At 45.1% G+C, this 27,478-nt stretch overlaps 1 protein-coding gene and 1 long non-coding RNA gene across 4 annotated transcripts; one reads left to right on the forward strand and one right to left on the reverse strand.

The window, feature by feature from the left end:
• LOC110260909 lies at window positions 4,365-18,995 on the forward strand. 2 transcript variants are annotated; one of them, XR_002344485.1, is made up of 3 exons: window positions 4,365-4,898; window positions 5,482-5,574; window positions 18,911-18,995. It is a non-coding gene; the product is annotated as an uncharacterized LOC110260909 (long non-coding RNA). The 2 variants fall into 2 exon arrangements; XR_002344484.1 differs by lacking the exon at window positions 18,911-18,995 and adding an exon at window positions 18,782-18,865.
• Window positions 18,882-27,121, reverse strand: CLEC3A (C-type lectin domain family 3 member A). Of its 2 annotated transcripts, XM_003126843.3 has the most exons (3): window positions 26,928-27,121; window positions 22,318-22,401; window positions 18,882-19,813 (listed from the first exon to the last, which is right to left on the reverse strand). In XM_003126843.3, exons 1-3 carry the CDS (start codon window positions 27,040-27,042, stop codon window positions 19,422-19,424), a joined length of 591 nt encoding a protein of 196 aa, XP_003126891.1. In that variant the 5' UTR covers window positions 27,043-27,121; the 3' UTR covers window positions 18,882-19,421. The 2 variants fall into 2 exon arrangements, 1 of the variants encoding a protein (XP_003126891.1); XR_002344483.1 differs by lacking the exon at window positions 26,928-27,121 and having other exon boundaries at window positions 19,730-19,813; window positions 21,472-22,604.

The following is a 27,478-nucleotide window of genomic DNA, read 5'->3' on the forward strand; positions in this document are numbered from 1 at the left end:
GGTAGCATTTGTAGCATTTGAGAAGCTCCATCGCACAGAGCACATGACATGGCCTGAGTATAGAAATTCCACTAACTCATTAATCTGTTTATAAAGGACTGGATTCCTTCCAACCCAAATTCAATCTGCTGCTTTTACTCAAGGCTCATTTTTTTCCAAAAATAGTTTGGAATGATTTAGAGAAGAAAACCCCTGACTTTATTAATTGCTTAGAAAAAATTATCATAGATTGCTAAGTGGTGGGTTAAACATACACCCACAGATCATTTAAAAAATTGGAAGAGATACCGTAATCGGTACATTTGAGTAAGAAAGGCAGTCTGTTCAATTTTAACACTATCAAAACAAGCATTAAGGAGTTTCTTCTGAGATGCAATGGGTTAAGAATCTGACTGCAGGAGCTGCCACTGTGGCTCAGTGGGTTAAGAACCAGACATAGTCTCCATGAGGATACATGTTTGATTCCTGAACTCGCTCACTGGGTTAAGGATCCAGCACTGCTCCAAGCTCCAGGGGAAGTCGAAGGTATACCTGGATCCCTTGTGCTGTGGCTGGGACGTAGGCCTGCAGCTGCAACTCCGATTCCACCCCTAGTCCAGGAACTTCCATATGCTGCAGGTACAGCTATAAAGAGAAAGGAAAAAAAAAAAAAGAGAGAAATCCAACTGCAGTGGTTCTGGTCACTGCAGAGGTGCCGAGGTAGGGGTTCGATCCCAGTCATGGTACAGTGGGTTACATGGTCCATTGTCATTGCAGCTGTAGCTGTGATTCAATCCCTGGCCTGGGAACTTCCATCTACTATGGGTGTGGCCATAAAAAAAAACAAAACACAATCTTTGAAATGATTAGGTTATAGTTGAGGCACATGAGTGTTGTTGATTATGACTCACTACTTGTACATTATTTTATGTATATTTATAAGCATCCATGCACTCACTGAGCTTTTATTGAGTGCCTGCTATTTCCTACATACTACTCTAAGCAGGGGGGATGGGAAGATGCTCTATCTCCAGCCTCCAGAGCAGTGGTTTGACGTCCTTACGGCCTTCGTCAGTGACGGCATGATCTGGAGAGAAGTGTGTATTGTGGATTTCACACTTATTTTCATCTGTGGATTTTCTCCCTGCTGGACTATAGGACTGCTTTTCTTCTTTTCTTTCCTTTTTTTTTGGGGGGGGCAGGGCCCCCCCCCCCCGCACCTGCAGCATATGGAAGTTCCCAGACTAAGAGTTGAATTGGAGATGTATCCGTGACCTATACCACAGCTCATGGCAATGCTGGGTCCCCAACCCACGGAGCGAGGCCAGAGATCAAACCTGCATCCTCATGGATACTAGCTGGGTTCATAATCCACTGAGCCATGACGGGAATTCCTTTTCCTTTCTTTTCTTTTCTTTTTTAATGGCTGCACCTATAGCATATGGAAGTTCCCAGGCCAGGGGTTGACTTGGAGCTGCAGCTGGGGCCTATGCCACAGCCACGACAACAATGGATTCAAGCCGAGCAGCATCTGTGACCCATGCTGCAGCCTGTGGCAATGCCAGATCCTTAACCCACTAAGAGAGACCAGGGATTGAACCTGTAGCCTCACAGAGACAATGTCAGGTCTTTAACTCGCTGAGCCACAATGGGAACTCCTTATTTGTCATTTGAGAAATGCTATGCCAATAAACTCAAATAGCGAATGATGGAGGATTTTTTTTTTTCTGTGCCAATGTACACCTTCTACAATAAAGCAAACAGACATATAGGAGAAAACCAGAATTCAGTAAATACATGCAGTAGAGTTTTAACTGAGCAGTACGAACAAGGCACTTTCAGATAAATTAAGTAAGTGGAAGAAGCCCCAGACACCTCTTCCAGTACTCAGAATGGCACATCATCTGGGCTTCTGTGCAGATCCCACACTGGCTGTCTTCAGTCTGCAGGTCAAATCTGCCAGCTGCCTGTTTTGTTTTTTTAAAAAAAGAAAAAAACAAAAGGTTTTACTGGAACTTAGTCATGGCCGTCTGTTTACATGTTGCCTCTGGCCACTTTAGCCAACTCTTTTTTTGGAAGGAGATAGTAGCCTCTATTGCTTGACAAAGGCCAGGTCGTCAGACTCTGCAGTGTGAGGATTTAAAAAGGAAAAGCTGGGAGTTCCTGGTGTGGTGCAGCGGAAAGGAATCTGACTGGTATCCAGTATCGACTCACTGGGTTGGGGATCTGGCATTGCCCTGAGCTGTGGTGTAGGTCACAAACATGGCTTGGATCCTGCGTGGCTGTGGCTGTGGTATTGGCTGGCAGTTGCAGCTCCAATTCAACCCCTAGCCTGGCAAATTCCATCTCATATCCCCATATGCTGTAAGTGCAGACCTAAAAGGTAAAAAATTTAAAAAAAATTAAAAAGGAAGAGCTGCCCAATTCCTAGGTCCACTGGGAAGAAGAGGGCTGGGACCTGCCTTAAGAAGCTGGATACTAAAACCAGCCCACCTCCAAGCTGGCAGTCTCCTTGTGGGCAGTACTGAAGGGGGACTCAGAGAACTGAGGACCAGAGTGGCAAGCTCTGCTTGGACAGCCTCAGGCATATGGAATGGACATCCCCCCCAACCCCTGCCATCTCCCCAAAGAAGCACCCCTGCAGAATCTGCCCAGGCTACTCAATCTTTTTGGGGTTTTTTTTGTTTTGTTTTTTGTTTTTTGTTTTTTTTGTCTTTTTGCTATTTCTAGGGCCGCTCCCGCGGCATATGGAGGTTCCCAGGCTAGGGGTCGAATCGGAGCTGTAGCCACCGGCCTACGCCAGAGCCACAGCAACGCAGGATCCGAGCCGCATCTGCGGCCTACACCACAGCTCACGGCAACGCTGGATCCTTAACCCACTGAGCAAGGGCAGGGACCGAACCCGCAACCTCATGGTTCCTAGTCGGATTCGTTAACCACTGCGCCACGACGGGAACTCCTGGCTACTCAATCTTGTTACTGAAATATCGGCTGCCTCTGTACACTGAGATGCCAAATAAAAAAGCAGAGACAGAGTTGAAGGAAACAGAAAAAGTACCTTTCATTGCAGGCAAAGAGGAGAACACAGCAAGCTAGTGCCTCAAGGACTGTGCCCCCCCCCCACCTTGGACGGGTTGGTGGGGAGTCTTGTGGTGTTTGGGGAGCAGGGTGTGATCAGCTCATAGACATTTTCCTGATTGGCGGGTGGTGAGGTCATTAGGTGTCCGTGTCTTCAACCCTCTGTTTCCAACCCATCTGGGGTCCATGTGCTTGTGGGCAGCATCCAGTTGACCTCTTCCACCTTGTGGGGACTTCAGCACCTGCAGCAGGGATCTGGCTCAGAATATTGTCTACAGTCTTTGAAGAACTGAAGGTCCTTGACTTTGTTGAATGGCTCAATTATTATTACCGTTTTCGTTTATCTCTGTATTTTCTCACTTCTCTGATTAAATTGATTCTTTGACTAAAGTTTTTCTATAGATAAAAAGGCAGGTGGAAGGCTATGAATTGGGGTCCATTCTGGGAAGGCCTCAAGGGGTCCTGCTCGATTACAAACTCACACTCCGTGGCTGCAGATAACCCCCTCTGCCTGGCGGGCTCTGCACACGTCCTGGCCACGGCAACCTTCCAGGCCCACATGAGAGAGTCCACGTGCCCAGTCCTCCCCCTGCTTCGGGTTGTATCAGTTCAGGGAATCACTTTCTATTCCCAAGGTGAAGCTAGAAAGATTCTTTTTCCTGTACAATGAGTGAAGCTCAGAGAACTAAGCTTTGTGTGGGCACACACATGCCATCTGGAATGCCACCAATCTTCCTCCTGAGACCCAGCAGAGAAGGAAAGGAAGAGCCTTAGACAAAGATGAGAACTCTAGACAAGGAATGGTGCGTGGCTGAAGACAGGGAGGAGGGCTGGATGGCTCTGACAGCTGTGGGCTCCTCTCTGGGGCGTTTCCAACACCAAACGAATGACCAGCAACTGAACTCAACTCTGATACTAACTACACAGGATTCACACAGACCCAGTAATTTGAGGGCTCAATCCCACCGAGATAGCCCCCACTTCAGACACCAGCCACAAGTTGGGTATACAGACTCCCCCCACTTCTTCCTAACCAACTACAGATTTGGGGGTTCCATGACCCTCTTTCAAGTTCAATATTTGCTAGAATGACTCACAGATCTTCAGAAAACCCTCCTGTTTACTAGACTTAAGTTAAACGAGGAGGCCAAGAGTCTGATCTGGCTGCCTTGAGCAATTCCAGCTCTACGCAAGCCAACGCCTCAAGGGAATGAAATCTACACGGTCTGGACAACCAATTAGAAACAGCCAACTAGGACAGCCAATCACCGTGGCCTTACTTTGATGTTCTCGCCCCAGCTCCTCTATGCGCAGGGCTGCGGTCCACTTGTGAGCGGGTGCTTCCTGGTTCCAGTTGTTTTTTTGCTCGAACAGACTCTTAGAATTTTGAATACGTGTCGCTTTATCTTTAGTAGTTCTGGTGTCAGAGAGGGACCAGAAGGAGACCTCACAGCTCCCAGGAGCCCGAGCCACCAGGGAAGGTACCTGCCGAGTCACTCGTCCTCGCTGTTCTCTCGCTGCCTCTGGAGGTGCCGGGAAGGTCCTCTCGGTCCTGGTTCCTGGGTCCGAAGCTTTTGCTTCATGAGCTTTACGACCCCATGAGATTTGCTTTTTCTGGACTGGACCACAAACTACCTGCAGTCAGAAACTGGATTGGGAGTCACTTGTCCTCGCTGTTCTCCCGCTGCCTCTGGACGACCCCATGAGAATTGCCTTTTCTGGACTGGACCAGAAACTACCTGCAGTCAGAAACTGGACTGGGGCTGGGACTGGATTGTGTCCATTTAGAAACCAGGCTGGATCTGACTTAAGCCGGAGGCAAGCCATTGTGAAGCTCTCAGGTGAATCAAATTTTGTTTTCTGTTTTCGACTGCATGCATGGCCTGTGGAAGCTCCCGGGCCAAGGGTTGAAACCGCGCCACAGCAGTGACAATGCTGGATTCCTAACCCGCTGAGCCACCGAGGAAGTCCAAAATTTTGTGAGTCTTTTCTTTTTTCTTATTACCTCTGCACCTGTGCGGCATGACCAGGGCTAGGGGTCCAGTCGGGGCTGAAGCTGCCATCCTACACCATAGCCACAGCAACACCAGATCTGATCTGTATCTGTGACCTCCACCACAGCGCACAGCAACGCCTGATCCTTAACCCACTGAGTGAGGCCAGGGATTGAACCTGCATCCTCATGGACACTACTCGAATTCACTACAACTGAACCACAACAGGAACTCCCAAAATTTTGTTTTAAGGCTGAACAAGTAGATTAAAATAACCAAAGATAATTTTGAAATACAGTGGCCTTTGTGGGTTGACTTAACCATCTTAGATAAGCTTTACCCATTTATGAGGTGCCCTAGAGAAAAAGGGGTACTCAGCCAGGCACTCACTGTAAAGGGCAGAGGAAAAATTAATTTTCCTCCTCTACAGTTTGTGGTGATCAGCGCGGGACCCACAGGGATAGACATTCCCTCCAGAGCCTGCAAACAGCACCTTGGAAAAACTGGCAGAAGTCAGCAAATGGTAAGAATTGTTATTAGAGGCAGCTAGTTCTCTGTCTGTGATGTTTGTTCAAAAGAAGGTAGGAGTCCCCTGGTGGCTCCACTGGTTAAAAGAGCTGGTGTTGTCACTGCTGTGGCTTAGGGTTAGTCCCTGTTCCTGGAACTTCTGCATGCCACAGGCGGAGCCCAGCGCCCCCCCCCCCGCCCCCGCCCGCCAGAGAAATGAAAGTAAAACTTCACATGGTCTTTTTCAAATCCAGATTGGCAGGAAAAACATTGGTTATCAATCCTTTCTCTTCTAGGACGGCTGTTGCCTTCTGGTTTGTCTCCTTTAGTGTCCTGAGAACTTGGCTTGGCAACCATCAGTTTTGGGGGCCCCCAAATGTGGCCAGAGATCAGGGTTGCACCCCCTTTGTGGCTAGATATGGCTGGACGGTGCTGTGGGTTGTACCCATTTGGGGCTCAGGAGTCTACTGCCTGACCATTGCCCCCCTCAGGGGACTTGTCTAGTCTGTCCCTTTTGGCTATCTTTCGGAGTGACTCTGGATCTTGGGAGGGCAGCATCTTTTGCATCTTTTGCATGAACCTCTGCTGTGTCCATGTCCACTGTGGAGTCCTACAGGGAATATTTCCTGTTCGTCCCAGCTGAAACCTCACAACACATTGGAAAGGATTTGTTTAAAAGTAACTCTAGGGGAGTTCCCGTCGTGGCGCAGTGGTTAACGAATCCGACTAGGAACCATGAGGTTGCGGGTTCGGTCCCTGCCCTTGCTCAGTGGGTTAAGGATCCGGCGTTGCCGTGAGCTGTGGTGTAGGTTGCAGACTCGGCTCGGATCCCGCGTTGCTGTGGCTCTGGCGTAGGCCGGTGGCTACAGCTCCGATTCGACCCCTAGCCTGGGAACCTCCATATGCCGCGGGAGGGGCCCAAGAAATAGCAACAACAACAACAAAAAGACAAAAGACAAAAAAAAATAAATAAATAAATAAATAAAAGTACCTCTAGGGTTATGTAGGGGTAGAACATTTTCGCTTTCTTCCCTGCGAGGTTCTTTGGCTGGTCTAGTAATTTAATTTGTCTAAGACACATTAATAGGAGAAAATCAAATTTTGTACATATGGGAGCCCCATAAAGGTAGGAGATTCCTGGGCAGTCAGGTGGTTGAGGCTTATATACCTAGCTAAGGAGAAGGGGGAGGAGGTCCAGGGCTTCAAGAGAAGGTGAGAAGAGCGAATGCAAACAAATGTTTGCCTTGCCTTGCAGATAAGGCTTTCTGGTAGAAAAAGTTATCTTTTTCTGTATAATTCTTTCTGTGTAAGGATAATAGCTCTTCCTGGTACAGGCCCCTGACCTAAATTCTTTTCGGCAGTTAAGAGGAAGAGGAACAGCTCTTCCTGGGTCTGCTGGGTCTTAGCTCAAAATCACCCACATGCCAAAGTGGCACATTCCAGCGTAGAGTATTCTGGGCTCCTTTCAGTCAGAAGCTGACCAATCTGGACGTTGATGTTCAGAGCCTGATAGACATTCTTTTGAGGCGTTCTCCCCCAAACTAAGGTGAAACTGTAATGCCGAGAATGAAAAACACTCTGCAGCTTTTGTGGAAAGATATCCTCAAATATTCCAAGGACACACAGCTCCAAATCTGCAACACAGGCCTCTTCTGGTGTCCATCCTAGCTGAAGATCTTCTTCCTGATAGGAAAAAGCAGGAGTTCCCGTCGTGGCGCAGTGGTTAACGAATCCGACTAGGAACCATGAGGTTGCGGGTTTGGTCCCTGCCCTTGCTCAGTGGGTTAACGATCCGGCGTTGCCGTGAGCTGTGGTGTAGGTTGCAGATGCGGCTCAGATCCCGAGTTGCTGTGGCTCTGGCGTAGGCCGGTGGCTACAGCTCTGATTAGACCCCTATCCTGGGAACCTCCATATGCCGAGGGAGCGGCCCAAGAAATAGCAAAAAAAAAAAAAAAAAAAAGAAAAAGCAACTTGAGGATAAAGGGATACTGTCGTTGAAGGGATACTGTCGCTGGGTTAGTACCTTGCTGTGAGTCATTCGGGTTGCGACCCAGTTAAAAACACCTGTACTTACTGCACAACTTGAGGCTTTACAAGAAGAAAACTGTAGCTGTAGGAACAAATTCAAAGCCCATCTATCCTTTTACCAAAACCTTCCCTGTTCATCTCAAGACTATTGCGAGTGTTGAAAGATCTGGGGAAACAAAAAGCCCTTCCTGGAGAAACTGATATTCTTTCTCTGTTTCTTCAAGCTGTAAATCTCCTACCTGGTCCTCTCTAGGGACCCAGAGCCATCTCTTGAAATGCATACCTCAGAGAGGTATTTTTTATCGGAAGCACAAAAAACCTGTTTGGAAATTAGGTGAATGAAACATCTAAAAAGTCCTTCACACAAATATTAGTGGAAGATTGAGTCCTCTGAGCAGATAAGTGTAAGTTATTCTATCTGCTAGTAAGAGAATTTGGATCCAGTGTTCTTTCCGTAAACCGCTGAGTTTTTCATTATCACAGCTGTTTCATGACTAGGATTTCAAAATGAAAGCTTAAGATTTTTGTGTCTGGAGCTCCTTTTGTGGTTCAACGGGTTAAGGACCCCATTGATATCCATGAGGATGCAGGTTTGATCCCCAGTCTTGCTCAGTGGGTTAAGGATCTGGCATTGCCATGAACTGAAGCGTAGGCCGCAGGTGCGGCTCTGACCTGGGAACTTCCATGTGCTGCAGGTAAGGTCCTAAAAAGAAAAAAATAAAAGATCTCTGTGTCTGTATGTTTTATGTATGTTACAGATGTGTGATTTTTTTGGTACCTCCAGGTGATATTGCCAAAACTAACTGGTAAAGAGCTCTGTTTGATTTAGTTGGCTTACAGACAGACTAGCATTTGTATAAATCAAGTATATGCTCAAAAACATAGAAACTAGACCAGATATTTTTCAACTTGACATGATCTAGATAATCTCCAGTAAATAACGGCTAGTTTAAGTTTGCTGGTTTAATGAAACCAGGCATGTCTTTAGAGTATCAGCATTAAATGCAACATTTATATTCCAAGTTTACTACAAGTCAAATAAGATTATGTTACTCTGTCACAAAATTTGTCAGCAGAAAGATAACTTAAGCTGATGCTTGGTTGTTTAATGTCTCATAAAATTTTCATGATCAGTCTAAACATAATTGTTAAGAACAAGTAAATTAAATAGATATAAAGAGAAAAAAGTTTGTAAACAAACATTTCAGTAATAATTATGCTTTATGGTATGTCTACCGAAAAATAGTTTCTGGAGTTCCCATTGTGGCTCAGCAGAAACAAATCTATCATCTGTGAGGATGCAGGTTCGATCCCTGGTCTTGTTCAGTGGATTAAGGATCCGGCATTGCCGTGAACCATGGTGTAGGTTGCAGATGTGGCTCGAACCTGGTATTTCTGTGCCTGTGGTGTAGGCTGGCTGGTGCAGCTCTGATTTGACCCCTAACCTGGGAACCTCCATATGCTGCAGGTATGGCCCTTAAAAAAAAAAAAAAAAAAAGAGGTTTCCAAGGGAATTCTCTGGCCTAGTGGTTTAAGGCTCCTGTGTTTTCACTGCTGTGGCTCGGGTTGCTGCTCTGGCCCAGATTCGATCCGGGCCCAGGAACTTCCACAAGCTGTGGGTGTGGCAAACAAACAAACAAAAAGAGAGAGAGAACTTGAACTAAATGTTGCAACTCCTGTTTACAAAAAAATAGTTTTCAAAATTTTTGGTAACTTGAAACCTTAAAGTAAATGCTGGATATTCAAATTTACTATCCAAATTATTTCCAAATAAGATAAAAACTTGAAACATAATTATGTAATTACTAAACATAAGTTTATCCACTTTTGCCTTGATTGTAAAAGGAACAAAAGATATCCAGGTCATTAGTAAACACATTCTGTGCCACATTGAAAATTTACTATCAAGAAGGAAGTGTGTTGGAGTTCCCGTCGTGGCTCAGTGGTTAATGAATCCGACTAGGAATCATGAGGTTGCGGGTTCGATTCCTGGCCTTGCTCAGTGGGTTAAGGATCTGGCTCCATGAGCTGTGGTGTAGGCCGCAGATGCCGCTCGGATCCTGCGTTGCTGTGGCTCTGGCTTAGGCCGGTGGCTACAGCTCCGATTAGACCCCTAGCCTGGGAACCTCCATATGCCGCAGGAAGCAGCCCTAGAAAAGGTGAAAAGACAAAAAAAAAAAAAAAAAAAAAAAAAAAAAGAAGAAAGTGTGAAAGGTATTTATAAATCATCAGTCCACAGAATCCTAGTGTAACCCAGTCCACCACTGCTTACTTCTTAGTTTTCCTTAGGAAATTCAGGATTCTAAGTATTACATTTCCAAGTGTTAAATTTCCTTAAAATTCTTGAGGAATTCAGGATTCTAAGTATTAAGTACACTTATTAACATATGTATTTCAAATTTCTTAGAAATAATAAGGGTGAAAGGAAACAACTGTATGAAAAGTAAGTAAAGTGGAATAACTCATTTTTGCAGAATAAGAAAGAGAAAAAAAAAATAGGACAAAACCTGAATGGGTATAAAAAAAGTTGTGGAAGCTTGTGGAAAAGGAGTCTTGGGAAAAGAATTTTTATGTATGTGGCCAAGCTTGCTAAGGTCAGAATGGATTTATTTAGGTTTTTAAGGAAGGAGTTCTGATATCAAAAGTGCTTTAATGCGAAAATAGAATTTGATTTTCTGTTAAAAGTCAAGGTTCATTGGACTGGTGCAATCTTAAAACACAAATGTTACTGAACTATAGTTGATTTACTGTGTTGTTTTAATTCCTGGGGTCTTGCAAAGTGTTCAGTTATACATAATTCTTTTTCATATCCTTTTCCATTATGGTTTATCACAGGATATTGACTATAGTTCACTGTGCTATAGAGTATGTTTATCCATTCTATGTAGAATAGTTTGCATCTGCTGACCCCAGAGTCCCAAACCTTTCCTCTCCCTACCTCATCCATTCTCTATGTCTGAGTCTATTTTTTTTTTTTTTTTTTTTTTTTGCTGCACCCATGGTGTATGGAGGTTCCCAGGCTAGGGATCGGATCGGAGCTACAGCTGCCAGCCTACACCAGAGCCACAGCAATGCAGGATCCGAGCCGTGTCTTCAACCCACACCACAGCTCACGGCAATGCTTGATCCTTAACCCACTGAGCAAGGCCAGGGATTGAACCCGCAACCTCATGGGTCCTAGTTGGAGTCGTTTCCACTGCTCCATGATGGGAACTCCAATGTCTGAGTCTATTTGTGTTTCATAGGTAGGTTCATCTGCATCATATTTTAGGTTCCACATATAAATGCTATGATATTTGTCTTTCTCTGACTGACTGATAAGGGTCTGGCAGTTCTTATCTTGGCTGGAGGCTTTTCGAATTTTATTTCCTTGGACAAGCCTTGAAGTCCCACAATTGTGTCATATGTGGATGGTTACTTTATTTACACAGGTAATGCAGAAATTAAAGTTTCTTGAAAGTTGTCAATACTCTCATGGTCGAAGTATTATCCTAAATTATTGTATACCATAGAAATAACTACATTTCCTTTTCAAATGAACTTGCATCACATTTTTAACTGTGGCCATTTAAAAAAATCTTTTGATATTTACAGACTATTATTGTTTTACTTCGATGCTTGTGCAAAAGGGGTTCATCTTCAGAGAGATTCACAGAAAGGACTCTTAAGTACTCTAGAATATAGGTTTCTGATACCTTTAAGGTCATAAAATTCAACTGTAAGAACTTGCACAATGAATGGAAAAAGTGGATTGAAGCCGAACACAAGTTAATAATATGGGATTGAATGAACTAATGAGGATGATTATAATTTTTTTTACCACTTTTTCTTTGAAATTTTGCTAGTTCCTCAACGTTTTATTTTTATAGAGACCAAAGGAAGTCTGGTTAGTAAGGTGCTTTTGTTTGGGGTGATTGAGATCCCCAAACAATTGACTCAAGGACTTCTATTAAGGCAAATATAGAAGCGAGACTGACGCATCCACCTTGGACTGTGTAAACTTCTGTGATACCTAGAAAACTGTGAGGTTGAATTGTGTAAAGGGAGGCGTCACAAGGGAGACGTTGACATGAGGCAGGTGGGTCCAAGTAACTCCTTTCTGCGATGGAACCTTGGCTCTCTTTTTATCCTGTTTGTGATTGGCTCGTGTGCCCTCGTGTGATTGTCTCAGTTTGGATCCCTCTGTGTTGCCTGCTGTGTGTAGGATGACTAAGCAGTTCCTAGGGAAGAGGGTAATGGATTCTCTGACCAGTATTATTTGAGATGATCCATGTTTTGCCCAGAGACTCAGCATCCTCGGTTGATGCCAGGGCACGTTCAGTGCATCACTAGCACAGACTGATTAGAGGAGACACAGTCCCCAACGCTTCCCATGCTGATGATGGTGTCTGTGGAGTTGCCATCATGCAGTCAGGTGGGAAGATCACCTGGGCACTGTATCCTGGAGCCACCAGTTGAGTGCTCATTGTAAACAGGCTTCCAGAGGCGGTACAGACTGGTCTGCAAACCATATATGAGCTGATAGTCAAACTTGTGGTTGAGAATGAAGTGAGTGGGAAAAACGGATGGTGAAAGACCCTCCGTGGCTTACGTATCTCTAATCTAGTCTCAAGATAGCAGAATTAGCTCCATAAGCGTGGCAGGATTCCAGCACGCAGTGTGGACTAAGCCCCAGCACACGGCGGCTCCCCATGGGAGCCATCAGCCACCACAATGATTTTGGACCAGTGTTGGCACTACCATCTTTTTTATAATGTCATCTGTAAAGTCAGACCCAAAGGTACACTGATGATGAACAGAGCAGGCGTTGGCAGGAATAATGATATGATATGTACTGACTGAGGCAGTGATGAGCAAGCACATTTGCTGTTCTGTTATTGCTGCTACTCTTATTAACAATAATGTTATTGTGGAGCAGCGGAAATGAATCTGACTAGTATCCATGAGGTCGCAGGTTCGATTCCTGGCCTTGCTCAGTGGGTTAAGGATCCACTCCGATTTGATCCCTAGCTTGGGAACTAGGGCTACAGGTGTGGCCCTAAAGAGAAAAAAAAAAAAAGCAGGAGTTCCCATCGTGGCACAGTGGTTAATGAATCCGACTAGGAACCATGAGGTTGCGGGTTAGGTCCCTGCCCTTGCTCAGTGGGTTAAGGATCCGGCGTTGCCGTGAGCTGTGGTGTAGGTTGCAGACGCGGCTCAGATCCTGCGTTGCTGTGCCTCTGGTGTAGGCCGGTGGCTACAGCTCCGATTCGACCCCTAGCCTGGGAACCTCCATATGCCTCGGGAGTGGCCCAAGAAATAGCTAAAAAGACAAAAAAAAAAAAAAAAAAGCAAACACATCATATGGTTATTGAGAGATAAAAATATGTTCAAAGGAAAAAAAATCACTAAATGTATTTGAGTTCTCACACAGTGGGATTCAGAAAAAAAAAAGTTAAAAATCTTGCCTTATCATGCTATATAAGTTTTTATAAGTGAAAAAGCTATACTGTTATAAGGTTAAATAGTACCCTGTTTTTTTCTCCCCCAAATGATATCATGCTAAAGACAACAAATACTAAAATTGAGTGTTCAGTTTTCAAAGGGAAACCTTAGGGCTAGTTGTGGTTGCTGTTCTGCCTGAATATACACCTTTGGGGAAAAATGATCTGTCATTTTCATCTTCTCATTGCTGTCTGAATACTCTGGAAATTTCTTTGATATTTGATTTTTGAGCGCTTGCTTCTAAAAGATGTGGGCTCTTCTCTCCCCAGTTCTTGGAACTCAAGTTTGCAGCTGGTGATAATCATTTTCATTTTCAAAGCATCTCCTATGAGCAGCAGGCTGTTTAATGCCCTTCTGCTGGCGCTGTCTTGTCAAATCATCACAAAAATTTTAATGAAGTGGGAACATTATTCCACTTTCCAGATGTTCTTGAATATGACCCATATTTTACCGGTGAGGAAACCGCGTCAGCTTATGCGTCGCTTGCTCGCCGTCAAAGATCTGTTTTGATAATTAGCTTTGCCATTACAGGGCAAGGAAAGAAAGCAGCCATGGCCCTCAGTTGTCACGGGACCCCTGCCGTCATCTGGTGTTGGGGGTCAAGAGAAGAAGACAGGCGGCGGTTTTCCCAGACCCCTCCCCATCTTGGTGTCCAGAAGAAGGCGGAAGCCAGAGCGCTGCCCCTTTCTCTCCAGGTGGCTGGGCAGCTGCTGACCCAGCTGCAAAAGCGGCCGTTGCGTCAGCAGCCCTCCCTGTTATTCAAGTTCACTGCCAGGGACCCGAGGAAGCAGACACCGTGCTCATTCTGGGGCGCGTGCGCATGCGTCCCGCAGAGTCCGTGTCAGCTTCAGCACCTGGCCTCCTGAATTCAGACTTTGGTCAGAGCCCTAAATTCACTCTGTCCCAATTTAGGGTCTCCAGCAGAAAAAGAGCATCATTACTCCCAGTGTCCGTTGGCCACCACTGGAAAAGATCCTGATTGGCTTTGCCTGGCTTTATATGCCTCATGGCACCAGCAGAAGTGTCAGCTATGCTTATTTGTGTGTGTGAACACTTTCTTTTTTTTTTTTTTGTCTTTTGTTGTTGCTATTTCTTGGGCCACTCCCGCGGCATATGGAGGTTCCCAGGCTAGGGGTTGAATCGGAGCTGTAGCCACCGGCCTACGCCAGAGCCACAGCAACGCGGGATCCGAGCCGCGTCTGCAACCTACACACAGCTCACGGCAACGCCAGATCGTTAACCCACTGAGCAAGGGCAGGGACCGAACCCGCAACCTCATGGTTCCTAGTCGGATTCGTTAACCACTGCGCCACGACGGGAACTCCTGAACACTTTCTAAAAACGAATTATTAGCGTGTATTCAATTTGGTGTTTCTCTTCAGGAATTTATTTAAATCAGTACTCATTTTTTGGGGTTTCAGCTTAGGTTGAACTAGATAATAATATTTTGTAAATTCACAACTTTCATATGTAGTTAGAGCTACTAATATTTTCTTTTTAGAGCTCCAGGGTTCTTGGCGTTCCCGCTGTGGCACAAGGAGTTAAGGTTCCGACTGTAGCAATTCGGGTTGCTGTTGAGGCACAGGTTTCATCTGTGGCCCAGCCAGTGCAGTGGGTTAAGGATCCCACATTGCTGCAGCTGTAGCTTGGATTCGATCCCTTGCCTGAGATCTTCCATATGCCATGGGTGCGGCCCCCCCAAAAAAGGCAAAAAGAGAATCTTATTCTCCTCCTGTGGGCTAGGTTGTAATATCTTTGAACGTGGATACCATAACTTAACTTCCTTTCCGTTGTTTCATGTTACTTAGCATGGTGCTTCATAATTATTAGGTACCCTTTGATTTTCTTTTTTAAAAGATCTTACTGAAGTATAGTTGATTTACAGTTTTGGGCTAATTTCTGCTATACAGCAAAGTGGTTCATATATATATATATATATATATATATATATATATATATATTCTTTTCCACTGTAGTTTTATCATACGATATTGAATATAGTTTTCCCTGTGCTATACAGTAGGACCTTGGTGTGTATTCATCTGATATATGGTACCCTTACATCATGTTAAATTACTTAAGAGCTACAGTTGGTCGGCTTCTTCTTATGTTCGATGTGCTTTATTTGGTGAGGGTGTGCAGGTTCTCGGTAATGTCAGAGTAGGAAAAACTTTCCATCTTTTTTTTTTTTTCCGTTTCAGAAAACACTATTTAGCAATGTTACAGAAGAAAAAGGGCCCATTGAGCCTTGAGAAAGGTTCGTCTTCAAATCACTCATTTGAGTCTCGATTATTGATATTTCCTGTAACGAGTTGATTTTTACTTTGTACCGCATTTCCTGACACGGCTGGAAGCACCTGTGATGGTTAGAAAAATAGCTCTCACTTTTGTTCCACAGATGAACTATAGATCGTATCCTTGACATGTGAGTTAAAGGGAAACGCAACTGAAGAATCAACAGACACCATCTCTGGGCAAGGAGCTACTGCTTTAGTTCCTTGCTGTCAGACTGTGATGTGTAGCCCAGCTCTGTTGGCTTCCCCTAGATGCTTTTAGAAATGCCCAACCTGGGGTCTCAGACCAGATCTTCAGGATCTGCAATTTGTTAAGATTCCCAGATGATCTGTAAGGCCAAAAATGTTTGAAAAACACTTTTCTAGAAATCAGAATTCGTTTTCAGGTAAACCTTGTAGGGACTTGACTGTAGGGCTTTGAAGGCAGTGGCTGTCGGCAGGAAGCCAGGTGTTTATCTTAGGGATGACAATTATGTGGTGTAAATGCTGCCGTCTTCCTCCTTGACTTGTGAGAAACATTGCCAATTGCTCACGAGCCTCTTCCCACCAAGCCTCAGGATGCTTCTCTACAGTACAGTCTGGGTAGCTTTCACAGAGAAAGTAGTGTTGGTTGAAGAGTTAAGACCTGGAGTTCCCATTCTGACTCAGTGGGTTAAGTATCCAGGACTCAGTGGACTAGTATCCAGGAGGATGCGGGTTCAATCCCTGGCCTCATCTGCTGGCTTAATTTGAGGTGTAGGTTGCAGATGCAGCTCGAATCCCCCGTCGCTTTGGCTGTGGTGTAGGCTGGCAGCTGCAGCTCTGATTTGACCCCTAGCCTGGGAACTTAGATATGCCACAGGTGTGGCCATGAAAAAAAAAAAAAAAGTTAAAATTTATTTATTCATTTTGCCCCCAAACCAATTGTTTGTTAAACATTGCCCAAGAGGCAAAATAGACCAAAGAGGAGTCTAGTTTAATGAATCCTATTGTGACTTTTGGCTGAGCAGTAAGGTCAAGGTCATGCATTTGACCCTGGGCAAGCTAGACAAGCTCTTTTTTTTTTTTTGGCTTTTTGCCTTTTCTTGAGCTGCTCCCCCGCGGCATATGGAGGTTCCCAGGCTAGGGGTCTAATCAGAGCCATAGCCACTGGCCTACGCCAGAGCCACAGCAACGCGGAATCCAAGCCACGTCTGCAACCCACACCACAGCTCACGGCAACGCCGGATCCTTAACCCACTGAGCAAGGGCAGGGATCGAACCTGCAACCTCATGGTTCCTAGTCGGATTCGTTAACACTGCGCCACGACGGGAACTCCTAGACAAGCTCTTAATCCACTCTTTTCAGTCTTGGTTTTGGTCTCCTATCCCTCTTACCTTTAATCTTGTTAATTCACCCTGATTTACCCTCAGGAAGCTTCCTCTATTCCTTTGAAATGAGTGTCTGGTCCTGAGTTTCTGGTTGGGGCTTTATTTAATGCCACCTCCTAGGGACACACACTCTGCCTTGTCTCTGTTCAGCCCTTCTGAAGCAGCCTCCCACTGAATATCTCTCTCTCTCTTTTTTTTTTTTTTTTTGTCTTTTTAAGGCTGCACCCATGGCATATAGAAGTTCCCAGGCTAAGCACTGAGTTGGAGCTATAGCTGCCAGCCTACACCACAGCCACAGCAAAGCCAAATCCGAGCTGCGTCTGCAACCTACAGCACAGCTCACAGCAACGCTGGATCCTTAACCCACTGAGCGAGGCCAGGGATCGAACCTGTGTCCTCATGGATACTCGTCGGGTTCGTTACACTGAGCCACGATGAGAACTCCCTGAACGTCTCCTTAAGATCAGCTCTTTGCCTAAATTGTTACCCCAAATGGAGGACCTGGGAGAATGGATCAGAGTCTGCTTCCATTGCCTGCTGGAACAGCCTTGACCCTGTCACAGCTCCTTCAGAGTTGCTAAGGATGTAGAATCTGAGTCTTGAGAGTTCTGGTGAAGACTCCACGACTTCCTGATATGTGATTTGGGACAAGTTACCACATCTCTCTTCTCAGTTTATTCTTCTTTGAATTGAAACAGTTCTAGAATCTAATTCCCTGGATTGTTCTGAAGATAAATGAGCGTTACCTAAAACTTAAAAAGTATCTGCAATATGATGAGAATATACTATTAACTAATATCTATGGGTTTCATTACTGTCCTAATCTTTAAGGAGTCTGTGGGTTGTGTTGGAGCAGGGAGTTGGCTGGGGTGCAGGTGCAGTTTTTAAAAAATCTCCTCTTCCCGCTGGACTTGACCCTTTATTGTCAAGTAAAACAATCTTCCAGAGTTCCCTTTGTGGCGCAGTGGAAACAAAGCCGAGTGATATCCCTGAGGATGTGGGTTTGATCCCTGGCCTCACTCAGTGGGTCAGGGGTCCCGCATTGCCATGAGCTGTGGTGTAGGTCACAGATACGGCTTGGGTCCTGCATTGCTGTGGCTGTGGTATAGGCTGGCAGCTGTAGCTCTGATTTGATCCCTAGCTTGTAACTTCCATATGCCTCAAGTGGGGTCCTAAAAAGCAAAAACTCCGATTCTACCCCTAGCCCAGGAACCTCCATATGCTGCAGGTTCGGCCCTAGAAAAGACCAAAAAAAAAACAAAAAAACAAAAAAAAACACAAAAAAAAACCAAAAAAAAAAACCCCACCAAAAACCAAGAAAAACAAACAAAAACCCCCAACATTTTCCCAGTACATCCAAATCATCACTTTGATCAAATTCAGGATATTTCCCCCTTGAATTTCATCAACTTTGATAAAAGCCAGTGTAGTCTGAATAACTAATCAGTACTCATGCATGTTGATCAGAATTCAGGCTTTATTATTGTGCAAAGAAAGAACTAAAACTTAATTCCAAGCATATGAAATTAAAGTTTGTAGAAAAAGATTTTGTTCTCAAAACACCTTCGATGTTTAAAGAAAAAAAAAAAGACATTTTTTTAGAAACAGAATATACCTAGAATTATTTTCTTCCAAAAACCCATTTCCCCCAGGTCTTAACTTTGTAACTTCATCTTAAGCAATGACATTACTTTGTACAATCTAGTTCAACAATTGAGTGGGAACAGCATTTGGCAGAAAAAAATAGCATAGATGTGTGACTCCAAAATTAGATGGTTTAGATCCCCCTTCAACCTCCAAATACAGATTGCTCTTGAGAGACTTAAATATATGATTGTTGAAATGTAGATAAGTATGTGACATAGGTTTTTTAAAAGAAGGAAACTAACATATGTGATATCTAGCCTTGATTCATAAAGGAAGGTAAAGATATGGAAGCAGGGGAACAGACTTTTAATATTTTTCTTTTTCTATACAGTCTGCTACTCTGTTCTGCCTCATGGTTTACCCACGTCATTGCAGGGCGTGGAAATTGACCAGATATGCTGCCTTAATATTTCCTTTCAGATCTTTCCCAGGCACTTGCAAAATACGGAGATGTGTCTGTGGCTGGGGAGTCGGAGTGGGAGTGGGATGGGTTTGAAGAAAACAGTTAAACCAGAACGTCTCTGAGCCATTCCTGTTTTAATGTGACAGAGCAGATACACGTCCCACCAGGGGACCCAGCAACTTAAAGAAAGGATAATGGAGTCATAAGATCTCATCACTAGGATGGAAGAGATTGAGCCTCAGACGGAAAAGACTGTGGCTTATATAGCACCTAAAGTCTCTGCTTTCGAGAAGTCTCATCAGTCAAATGCATATTAAACTTTTAAGAGAGACTCTTCCAGGCAGCCCAAGCTTGCTTTCCGGGCTGTTGGATTTTTAACCCGCATGTGGTCTATAAGAGCGAGAGTGTCTAGGAACGAGGAAGGTCTGAGCCCATCTTGCGGAAGCCACTTGACCAGCGTACGCATGGCTGGCTATTTGCTCGTGCCCCCAGACCTGCGGAGGGCAAGATCACAGCACAACGTGGTGGCACCATTGGCTGACTCTCGTATTCCGATGGACACAGCCTCCTGTGGGACCATGTTGACTTATTCGCGGAAACCATCAGCCTATCATTCATGACCGGACTCGCGTGGAAGAGACCCTTCCGAAGGGTCTGTTAAGGGATGGTGAACTCACATATGTACCTCTTGCTGCTACGACAGACCTCATCGCTCCATTTGCCCTGAGATGACTGGGACAGGAAGACGCAGTTCTCCCGCTTGCCACCGTTCGGCTGTGCCTGGTCCCAGTTGAGGAAGGAGATGGCGAGTCCATTGACGTCGACAAACTTGCCTTCCGTGACCATGTCGTTGATGCCCAGCCAGAAGTCGTTGACCCCCGGCAGGCTCCTTTTCCCGTAGTCTCGGAGGGCGTTGATTTCGTCGGAGCTTCTGGGCACCGCCAGGGTGCCTCCCTTGGAAATGCAGTCTTCGTTGGCTTCGTGGAAGTGCTTCGAAGCTTCTGAAGCAAGGTAGCACTTCTTGTGGACCTTGGTGCCCCGCAGACAGACTGTAAGGATGTAAAATTCGACACACTGAGATGCTTTTGGAGGCTAAGAATCTAGCACGGGCCCTGGCCGACAGCAGTAAGGGGTTGTGGCCAAGAGCAACAATGAGCAGTGACCATAATGCATTAACATGAAGATTTTGTATGAGTCCGGCACTGTGCCAGGCACGTTACATACATGACCTGGTACAATAATCACAGCCAGCCCAGGAAGTGGGATTTTTTTACGCTTGTGTCTACACACAGGATCGTGAAGCTTTAAGAAGTTGTTACTTGTAACAACTTAGCGTAGAAAATGATGACTTAGCTTATAAGAAACCCAGGATTGTCCCACCCTTAAACCGTGTCCTTTATATTTATGCCACTTTGATATTCACATGCTTGCTGGTTTGTGGAGCTTCATGATGTGCTGAATTTCCCTGGGCCTTTTGGAACTGGATGGCATGCCACAGTTGTTAAAAAACAAACAAACAAACAAACAAACAGGAGTTCCCGTCGTGGGTCAGTGGTTAACCAACCCAACCAGCATCCATGAGGTTGCAGGTCGATCCCTGGCCTCCATCAGTGGGTTAAGGATCTGGCGTCGCCGTGAGCTGTGGTGTAGGTCACAGACATGGCTTGGATCTGGCGTTGCTGTGGCTGTGGTGTAGGCGGGCAGCTGCAGCTCTAATTCAACCCCTAGCTGGGAACTTCCATATGCCGCGGGTGCGACCCGAAAAAGAGAAAGGACAAAAAAAAAAAAAAAAAAAAAACCCAAAAACAAAAAACCCAGAAACAAAAGTCTGAGAGAGTCGTCTGATGGCCTAGTGGGTTAAGGCTCCTGTGTTTTCACCACTGACTCTAGTCCCTGCTGTGTGGTGCAGGTTCCATCCCTGGCCCAGGAACTTTGATGTGCTGCCAGTGTGGCAAAAAAAGAAAAAGAAAAAAACCCCAAAAAACAAAGAACAGAAAACCTGAAATAAACATTGCAACTTTTATTAAAAAGTCTGAATTTGTGTGTGAAAAGATAGTGCTTTACTTTTTTTTTGTTTGTTTGTTTTCTACTGTAAGGGTTTGTTGTTGTTGTTGTTGTTGTTGCTATTTCTTGGGCCGCTCCCGCGGCATATGGAGGTTCCCAGGCTAGGGGTCGAATCGGAGCTGTAGCCACCGGCCTACGCCAGAGCCACAGCAACGTGGGATCCGAGCCCGAGCCGCGTCTGCAACCTACACCACAGCTCACGGCAATGCCGGATCGTTAACCAAGATAGTGCTTTTCTTATGCAGATAACTGAGTCTTGGTTATTTTGTTTGGATTATCCTGGATTCATCTGATGCAAAGTTAGTTTTAAGGCAAACGCTTTAGAGAACGCAGGGCCAGAGTGCCGGCTCTCAGGGTCAGCTCTGACATTTATTAGCAGTGTAAACTATGAACACATGATTGAGTTTCTCTGGGCCTCAGTTTCCTCGTCTGTACAATGAGGAGAATCATAAGTCACCTCGCTCGTTAGTTGCTGGAGGATTAATGTGTTCATATTGTACAGTATTGTTAGTCCCCAGCTGAAGGGTTAACAACTCTTTCCCTTCTGCAAATGCATCTGACCTTCCTTTAACTTTCTAGTTCTGTGCCCCTGGAAACCTGATAAAGAGACCTGTCACCAGTGTTGCTAGGCAACAGAGCTTACCGTAAAAATGACACAGGATCTGTAACGTACAGCTGGCCTGGGAGTTCTAAAGACTCGATGGGTCTTTCTTGAAGGCAGTAACTCTTGTAATTGGGCGGTTCCCTTGAGGGACCCTCATAGCTCTGCTTTTGGAGTTGCTGTGAGAGTTTTCGTTCCTGAGGGTGTGAACTTTGCAATCCAGCGATGTTTCTGAACCTACCAGTGTGGCTCTCATTTCCTGGCTGCTGGGAAACCCCGCCCAGTGGCTCTTGGACAGCGGTGGGTACAGCTGCATTGGGCTCTGGGAGCTGTACTCTGGGGGAGAAGGAACGCTGGATGCTGCCCTCTGCTGGCAAGCAGTGGTTCTAACCACTGCTCTTCTGCAGGCGTTTGACAGCCAGTGTGGCTGGAGCCAGTCGTGGGAACCCTCCCTGTCTGTGCTCATTTTAACTTCGGCAGATCTCCCCGTGGGCACTTAATAAACATCTAATGAATGCTGACTATTTTAATATTTAATTATTTCATACTTGCTTTGATTTCGTTTCATTGCCCGTTAAAAAATAATTGTGGATAGACTTTTCATTTTTTAATTTTTTTTTCAGCAGACAAACTTTCTACATGCGTTATTGAAATGCCTGATTTTATTTCTGTGCCACCCATTTACAGGAGAAGGGAGTGGGAAAATCAAGCTGATTTTTCAAAACACCTGTCTCCCTAGCTTTTGGATCCTTTCATCTGGTTTGCCAGGGTCTCTTAAAAAAAAAAAAAAGTTACCTAGAACTTGACGTGTACTCTCGATATGGTTTGAATCGATGGCAAATCACAACATCTCTTCCTTTCTCATCTGAGATGAGATGGGGGTCTCACCTGTCTGCAGGGCTTGCATTTCCTTCAGGGCGTTGACCTCTCTCCAGAGCTTTTCCACTTGAGTCTTCAGGTCTCCATCATTTTCTGATGATAGTTTAGGTCAGGATGGGGGAGGAGGAATGAAAAGCACAGGATTGAAGTAAGATACAAGCGAAACAAACAAAAAATAAAGCTCTGGAATCCAGAATCTAAGGTGAGGGTGACTTTGACAAAACTGAATGCAATGTACATGAAAAATGATGCATAAAGAGGAGTTCCCTTCAAGGCTCCGCAGTTAACAAACCTGACTAGGATCCATGAGGATGTGGGTTTGATCCCTGGCCTCGCTCAGTGGATTAAGAACCTGGTGTTGCCGTGAGCTGTGGTGTTGGTTGCAGACGTGGCTTGGATCTGGAATTGCTATGGCTGTGGCGGAGGCCGGTAGCTACAGCTCTGATTAGACTCCTGGCCTGGGAACCTCCATATGCCTTGGGTGTGGCCCTAAAATAGCAAAAAAAAAAAAAAAAAAAAAAAAGCATGAAGATAAGTTGGCCAGGAAGATTCATAAGGACCTGGCAGGGTCATGGTCCTGGGAAGTCCTTCGTGAGATGGAGCTCATGTCTGTCTCTCCAGGTCCATCCCGTGGGAGTCTCCTGTTACTAGACTTCAGACCTGGGGACTCTCCAGTGCATCTGAGAACAAACGGTCTCTTCTCAGAACCCGTCCTTTGCCTTCCTTCTGCTTGGAACGCTGTGGCTCTGGTCTTGTCCCTCTCCTTATCAGGCTTAAACATCTCTCTTCTAAGAAGACTTTCTGATTATCCTCTCTGCATTAGCATCCTTCTGTCTCATCTCTTTCTTCCAGTCTATCATCCTCTTCCTTCACTGAGTTTCATCTCCCCTGTTGTCCATGGTACTCCTGATGTTTAACTTGGTGCTTGGCACCTAATAGGTCTCCGAGTGTTTGTTGAGTTAATAAACACCTTGTGGCATGCAAAATACTTTCATGTTATTTCATTCATTCTTCAAAAACAGTCATGAATCGGAGTTCACCCATCGTGGCTCAGTGGTTAACAAATCCGGCCAGGAACCATGAGGTTGAGGGTTCCATCGCTGGCCTCGATCAGTGGGTTAAGGATCTGGCGTTGCCATGAGCTGTGGTGTAGGTCACAGACGCGGCTCGGATCCCGAGTTGCTGTGGCTCTGGCGTAGGCTGGTGGCTACAGCTCCAATTGGACCCCTAGCCTGGGAACCTCCATATGCCGCGGGAGCGGCCCAAGAAATGGCAAAAAGACAAAAAAAAAAAAAATAGTCATGAATGGAGGAAAATAAGATTCCCATTGAAGAAGGAGCATGAACTCAATGAGATAAAAGGCTTGGCAGATAAGTGGCAGAACTCACACGTAGACCTATCTAGGTCCCTAAGTCCCCTGTCCCCAGTATCCTTACTCAGGTAATATTCCAGGATGAGGGCTCCTAGTGGGGTTAAGTGATTTTCATAGAGAAGCAGGGACAGGTGGTCATAAAGAACCACATAAAAATACTTCTCTATCAGGGATTAGCAATTTATTTAGTCTTGAATGTCGCTGCCTGAGGCTTATCTTTGTGGCTATTCTGACCAAGCTTGAGTGTAAGTAAGTAGTAGAAAATGAGCAATCTTGGCTCAGTCAGAATTGCAGGCCTGATGGGGACTTAGACCTTGACAGCTTGTGAGCACTTCAAAGGCAAGAATTGTACTAGATCTTAATAAACATTTAAAAATATTAAAAGCCACCATATCCTGTGTGCCAGGAACTTAATTCTTTCAACATGACTCTGAAATAGATAAGGTGATTTCACAAAAGAAGAAAAGGAGACACAGAAAACGGATCTGACCCGTCAACGTTCACCCATTGAGGTGCAGAGGAGGGTTTTGAGTCCCATTGACTCCAGGGGTGTCCTCCCAGCTGCTTCTGCGCAGTGCTCGCCTTTGCCTGATTGGTCCCTGGTACATGGCCTTGGGCAGTGAAGATGCTTCCAGCAGGATATGGCTGTTCCCAGCTGCCTCTATTGTGGGAATACTGTGTAGAGAATCTGTATTCTGTTCCTGGGTTTTTTCAGGACAGTCTCCAGCCCAAACATGCTGATTCACTGTCCCCTTGAACACAGACTTTGCAAGCCAGGTGTTTCCACATTTGGGCTTAGAAAATGCCTTCTGGGGTATCTAGGGGTGGTCCCCACCTGTTTCACTTCCTGCTGCACACCAGTTCTCGAAGCATCCAATAGCTCAGCTCAGAAGTACAGTAACCCAAGGATTTTCTCAGTAGGACTATTGAGTCCAGGATGCAAAACCACTGGCTGTTGGGGGCCAGCCTAGCAAAGACTGCTCGAGTTTCTTCCAGGTTACAAGTTGTAAACAGTGCAGATGGATTCCCCAGGCCCCCCAGCTTCCTGCTTCATTCTGTTCAGTTAAGTGGCTTTTACAGGGAAGCAGTAAAGGTGATTAACATGAAGGCACTGGAATTAATATTAGGCTCCTGGGAGATTCTGGCAGATTGTTATCCAGGTGTTTTTTTTTTTTTTTTTTTTTTAATTTTTAGGGCCATACCCTGGGGCATATGTAAGTTCTCAGGCTAGGGGTCAAATCAGAGCTGCAGCTGCCAGTCTACACCGCAGCCACAGCAACATGGGATCTGAGCTGCATCTTTGACCTATGACACAGTTCATGGCAATGCCGGATCCTTAACGCACTGAGTGAGGCCAGGGATCAAACCTACATCCTCATAAATGCTAGTCGGGTGCACTAACTGCTGAGCCACAATGGGAACTCCGATACTTTATTTTTTTTTAAATAACATGCTTTGTTTTCTTTCTTTTTTATTGCAAAGTTATTTATTTATTTGCTATTATAGTTGATTTAAAATGTTGTTATCATGCCAGATACTTTAGATAACCAACTCTCGTTTTATTAAAAACATGCATTTTTAATTGAGCCTTAAAGAAAACTGAGAATATTGTCTCCTAACAGTTGATAGTGGCTAATTCTGTAGAAAGGATGGAGAGAGAAAAAAACAGCTTTTGCTTTTGATCTCCTAAACTTTGGTATTTTTTCCAAGTACTTAAAATATTTTTAAAATGTATAGCTTGGGGGAGAGAACCATTTGGCAAGTTTAGATTAGTGGGTTCACTTACTCTAGAATCTACTTTCTTGGACCAAATGGCACGAAGGAGCACAACTGCTTTGGGAGGATGATACCTGAGATGTGTACCCAGTTAAAAAACAATCACAAGCATGTGTGTGCTTCCGAAACACTCCCATAGCACTCGTGTGCAGGTGTGCGCGCACATGCGCGCGCGCGCGCGCACACACACACACACATACACTCTCACGTAGTCATCCCCTCCCCATATCCCCACTGGGTGGGCTGCACTTTGCTGCTCCCTCCCCGTGGTGAAAAAAGACGCAACAAAAATATGCCACATCATATTCTCTCTTTCTCCTTCCTCTGACCTCATCTTCCACCATATGCTGCGTCACTTGTAAGAAATATTCTGAGCTTTCATTAAAAGAGATAACCAAGAAGTGTCATATTTTATAAGAAAAAAAGATTACCGTTAAGAAACCTCGCATCAGACCTAAAGTGTATAAATACATACTCCTGGAAAAAGGGCCCCTTTTAATTTTAAAAACACGACCTAATAAGATAACCCCCCTTTTTATCCACCAGCTGTTTGTATTGCGTTCAATCAAGACATTAACTGTGTTTTTGGGTGTGTTTTCTTACTAATGAAGAGCAGTTGATAAGGAAATAGTGTCTTCTCATGTACCTTGAAATATCCAGGTATGCAAATGACTCAGGAGGAGATAAAACATCACCCCATGCCTCTCTTGATGCTTTTCCCTTTTGATTTGGTATGAGCATATTGCAAATATGTTGCCGTCATCTTTCTTCTTGGCAAGATTTTTTTTTTTTTTCTAAGTCCCTTAACCCAGTTCAAGCCACTCCAAGCGTGGGATTGCTTGGAGATGGTTTGGCGTTAAAATGTCTTCGCAAGTATATGACCTCGCGTGTTGAAATATTTTGAAGTGAAAGAGAGGTTCACCTTCTCTATGACATGAAAACACTTAAATGTATAGACTGTCCTTATATTGCCCGGGATTTGAAAATCTACCCGCGTGACACCCAGGGACGGAACGGAAGTCACATTACCAATAGCTCTATCCTGCACTACAGATTTATTAAGACTATAGTTACCTTACAAATACATTTGGACAGTTGATACAGTACCTGTGAGTTAATATGCCCTATTAATCAATCTTTTCTACGCGATCCCTCATTCCCAACCCCAGATACTGCATCCAGGTTAACACCCTCTGAAGACCATTCTCATGTCCAAGTTCACCTGACAAAGGACAGGCAGGACAGGACATTTTTTATGCAAGAGCCTTTTTGGTCCTACAGAAACAAAACCCTACCCTATGATTCATTTAACTATCAAACTGTCCCGGAGAATTAGAAGGTCCCCTGAAAATGCCATAGGCACAGGAGGGCATGGTACAGTCGCACAGTCTCCTGGAAGCGTTTGGAAATGGACAGCCCCGCCCCACACCGAGCAAGCCTCGAGCTTTGCCGGACAAAGAAACCCCGTTACCTTTTACTCGGCGTTTGCTGTGCTTCTTGGCTTTGAATTTGGCCGCGTGGCTGGTGGTCTGGTCCAGGAGTAAGGTGATAACCAGGATGGAAATTACAAGTCCACTCTTTGCCATAGCTCTCGGGCACGTCTGCCAGCCCCTGTGCCAGCTCCTCTCAAATACTCAGGGATAAGGAGACTTCACAGCCACATCTTGCTCTGAAATGCCTGGGGCCAGCTTTATAAAAGTATGCCCAGCAGGTTGGCTGGAATCCCGCTGACGAAATGTTTCAGTGCCTCTGCTGCTCGCCACACAAGGTGGCCCCTGTTCTCATGTCTCACTTAGACTTGAAAAAATTTTCCTAGTGCATTTTCTACCTGGCTTCACTTTTCAGGGCACATCAGTTCACTAAGGGTTTTGCCCCCCTTTTTTCTTTTTTAAATTTAAAGTTCGGGAAGCTTGGGGGTCTCTCCGTGAGGACCCCAGTATTTAAATCTGGCTTGAAGCTCTGCAGTTCACTTCACGTTCAATGCCACACACACAAATCTAGAAGAGTTACCCTGTGTGTGTG

This window comes from Sus scrofa, chromosome 6 (assembly GCF_000003025.6).
Source record: "Sus scrofa isolate TJ Tabasco breed Duroc chromosome 6, Sscrofa11.1, whole genome shotgun sequence".
NCBI classification, from domain to species: domain Eukaryota; kingdom Metazoa; phylum Chordata; class Mammalia; order Artiodactyla; family Suidae; genus Sus; species Sus scrofa.

Excerpts from the sequence above, each read along its gene's own strand:
- CLEC3A (XM_003126843.3), bottom strand. The coding sequence starts at position 27,042 with ATGGCAAAGAGTGGACTTGTAATTTCCATCCTGGTTATCACCTTACTC. Across the intron at positions 22,402-26,927 it reads CAGCAAACGCCGAGTAAAAG|AAAATGATGGAGACCTGAAG; the intron begins GTAACGGGGTTT and ends AACTATCATCAG. Across the intron at positions 19,814-22,317 it reads AATGCAAGCCCTGCAGACAG|TCTGTCTGCGGGGCACCAAG; the intron begins GTGAGACCCCCA and ends ACATCCTTACAG.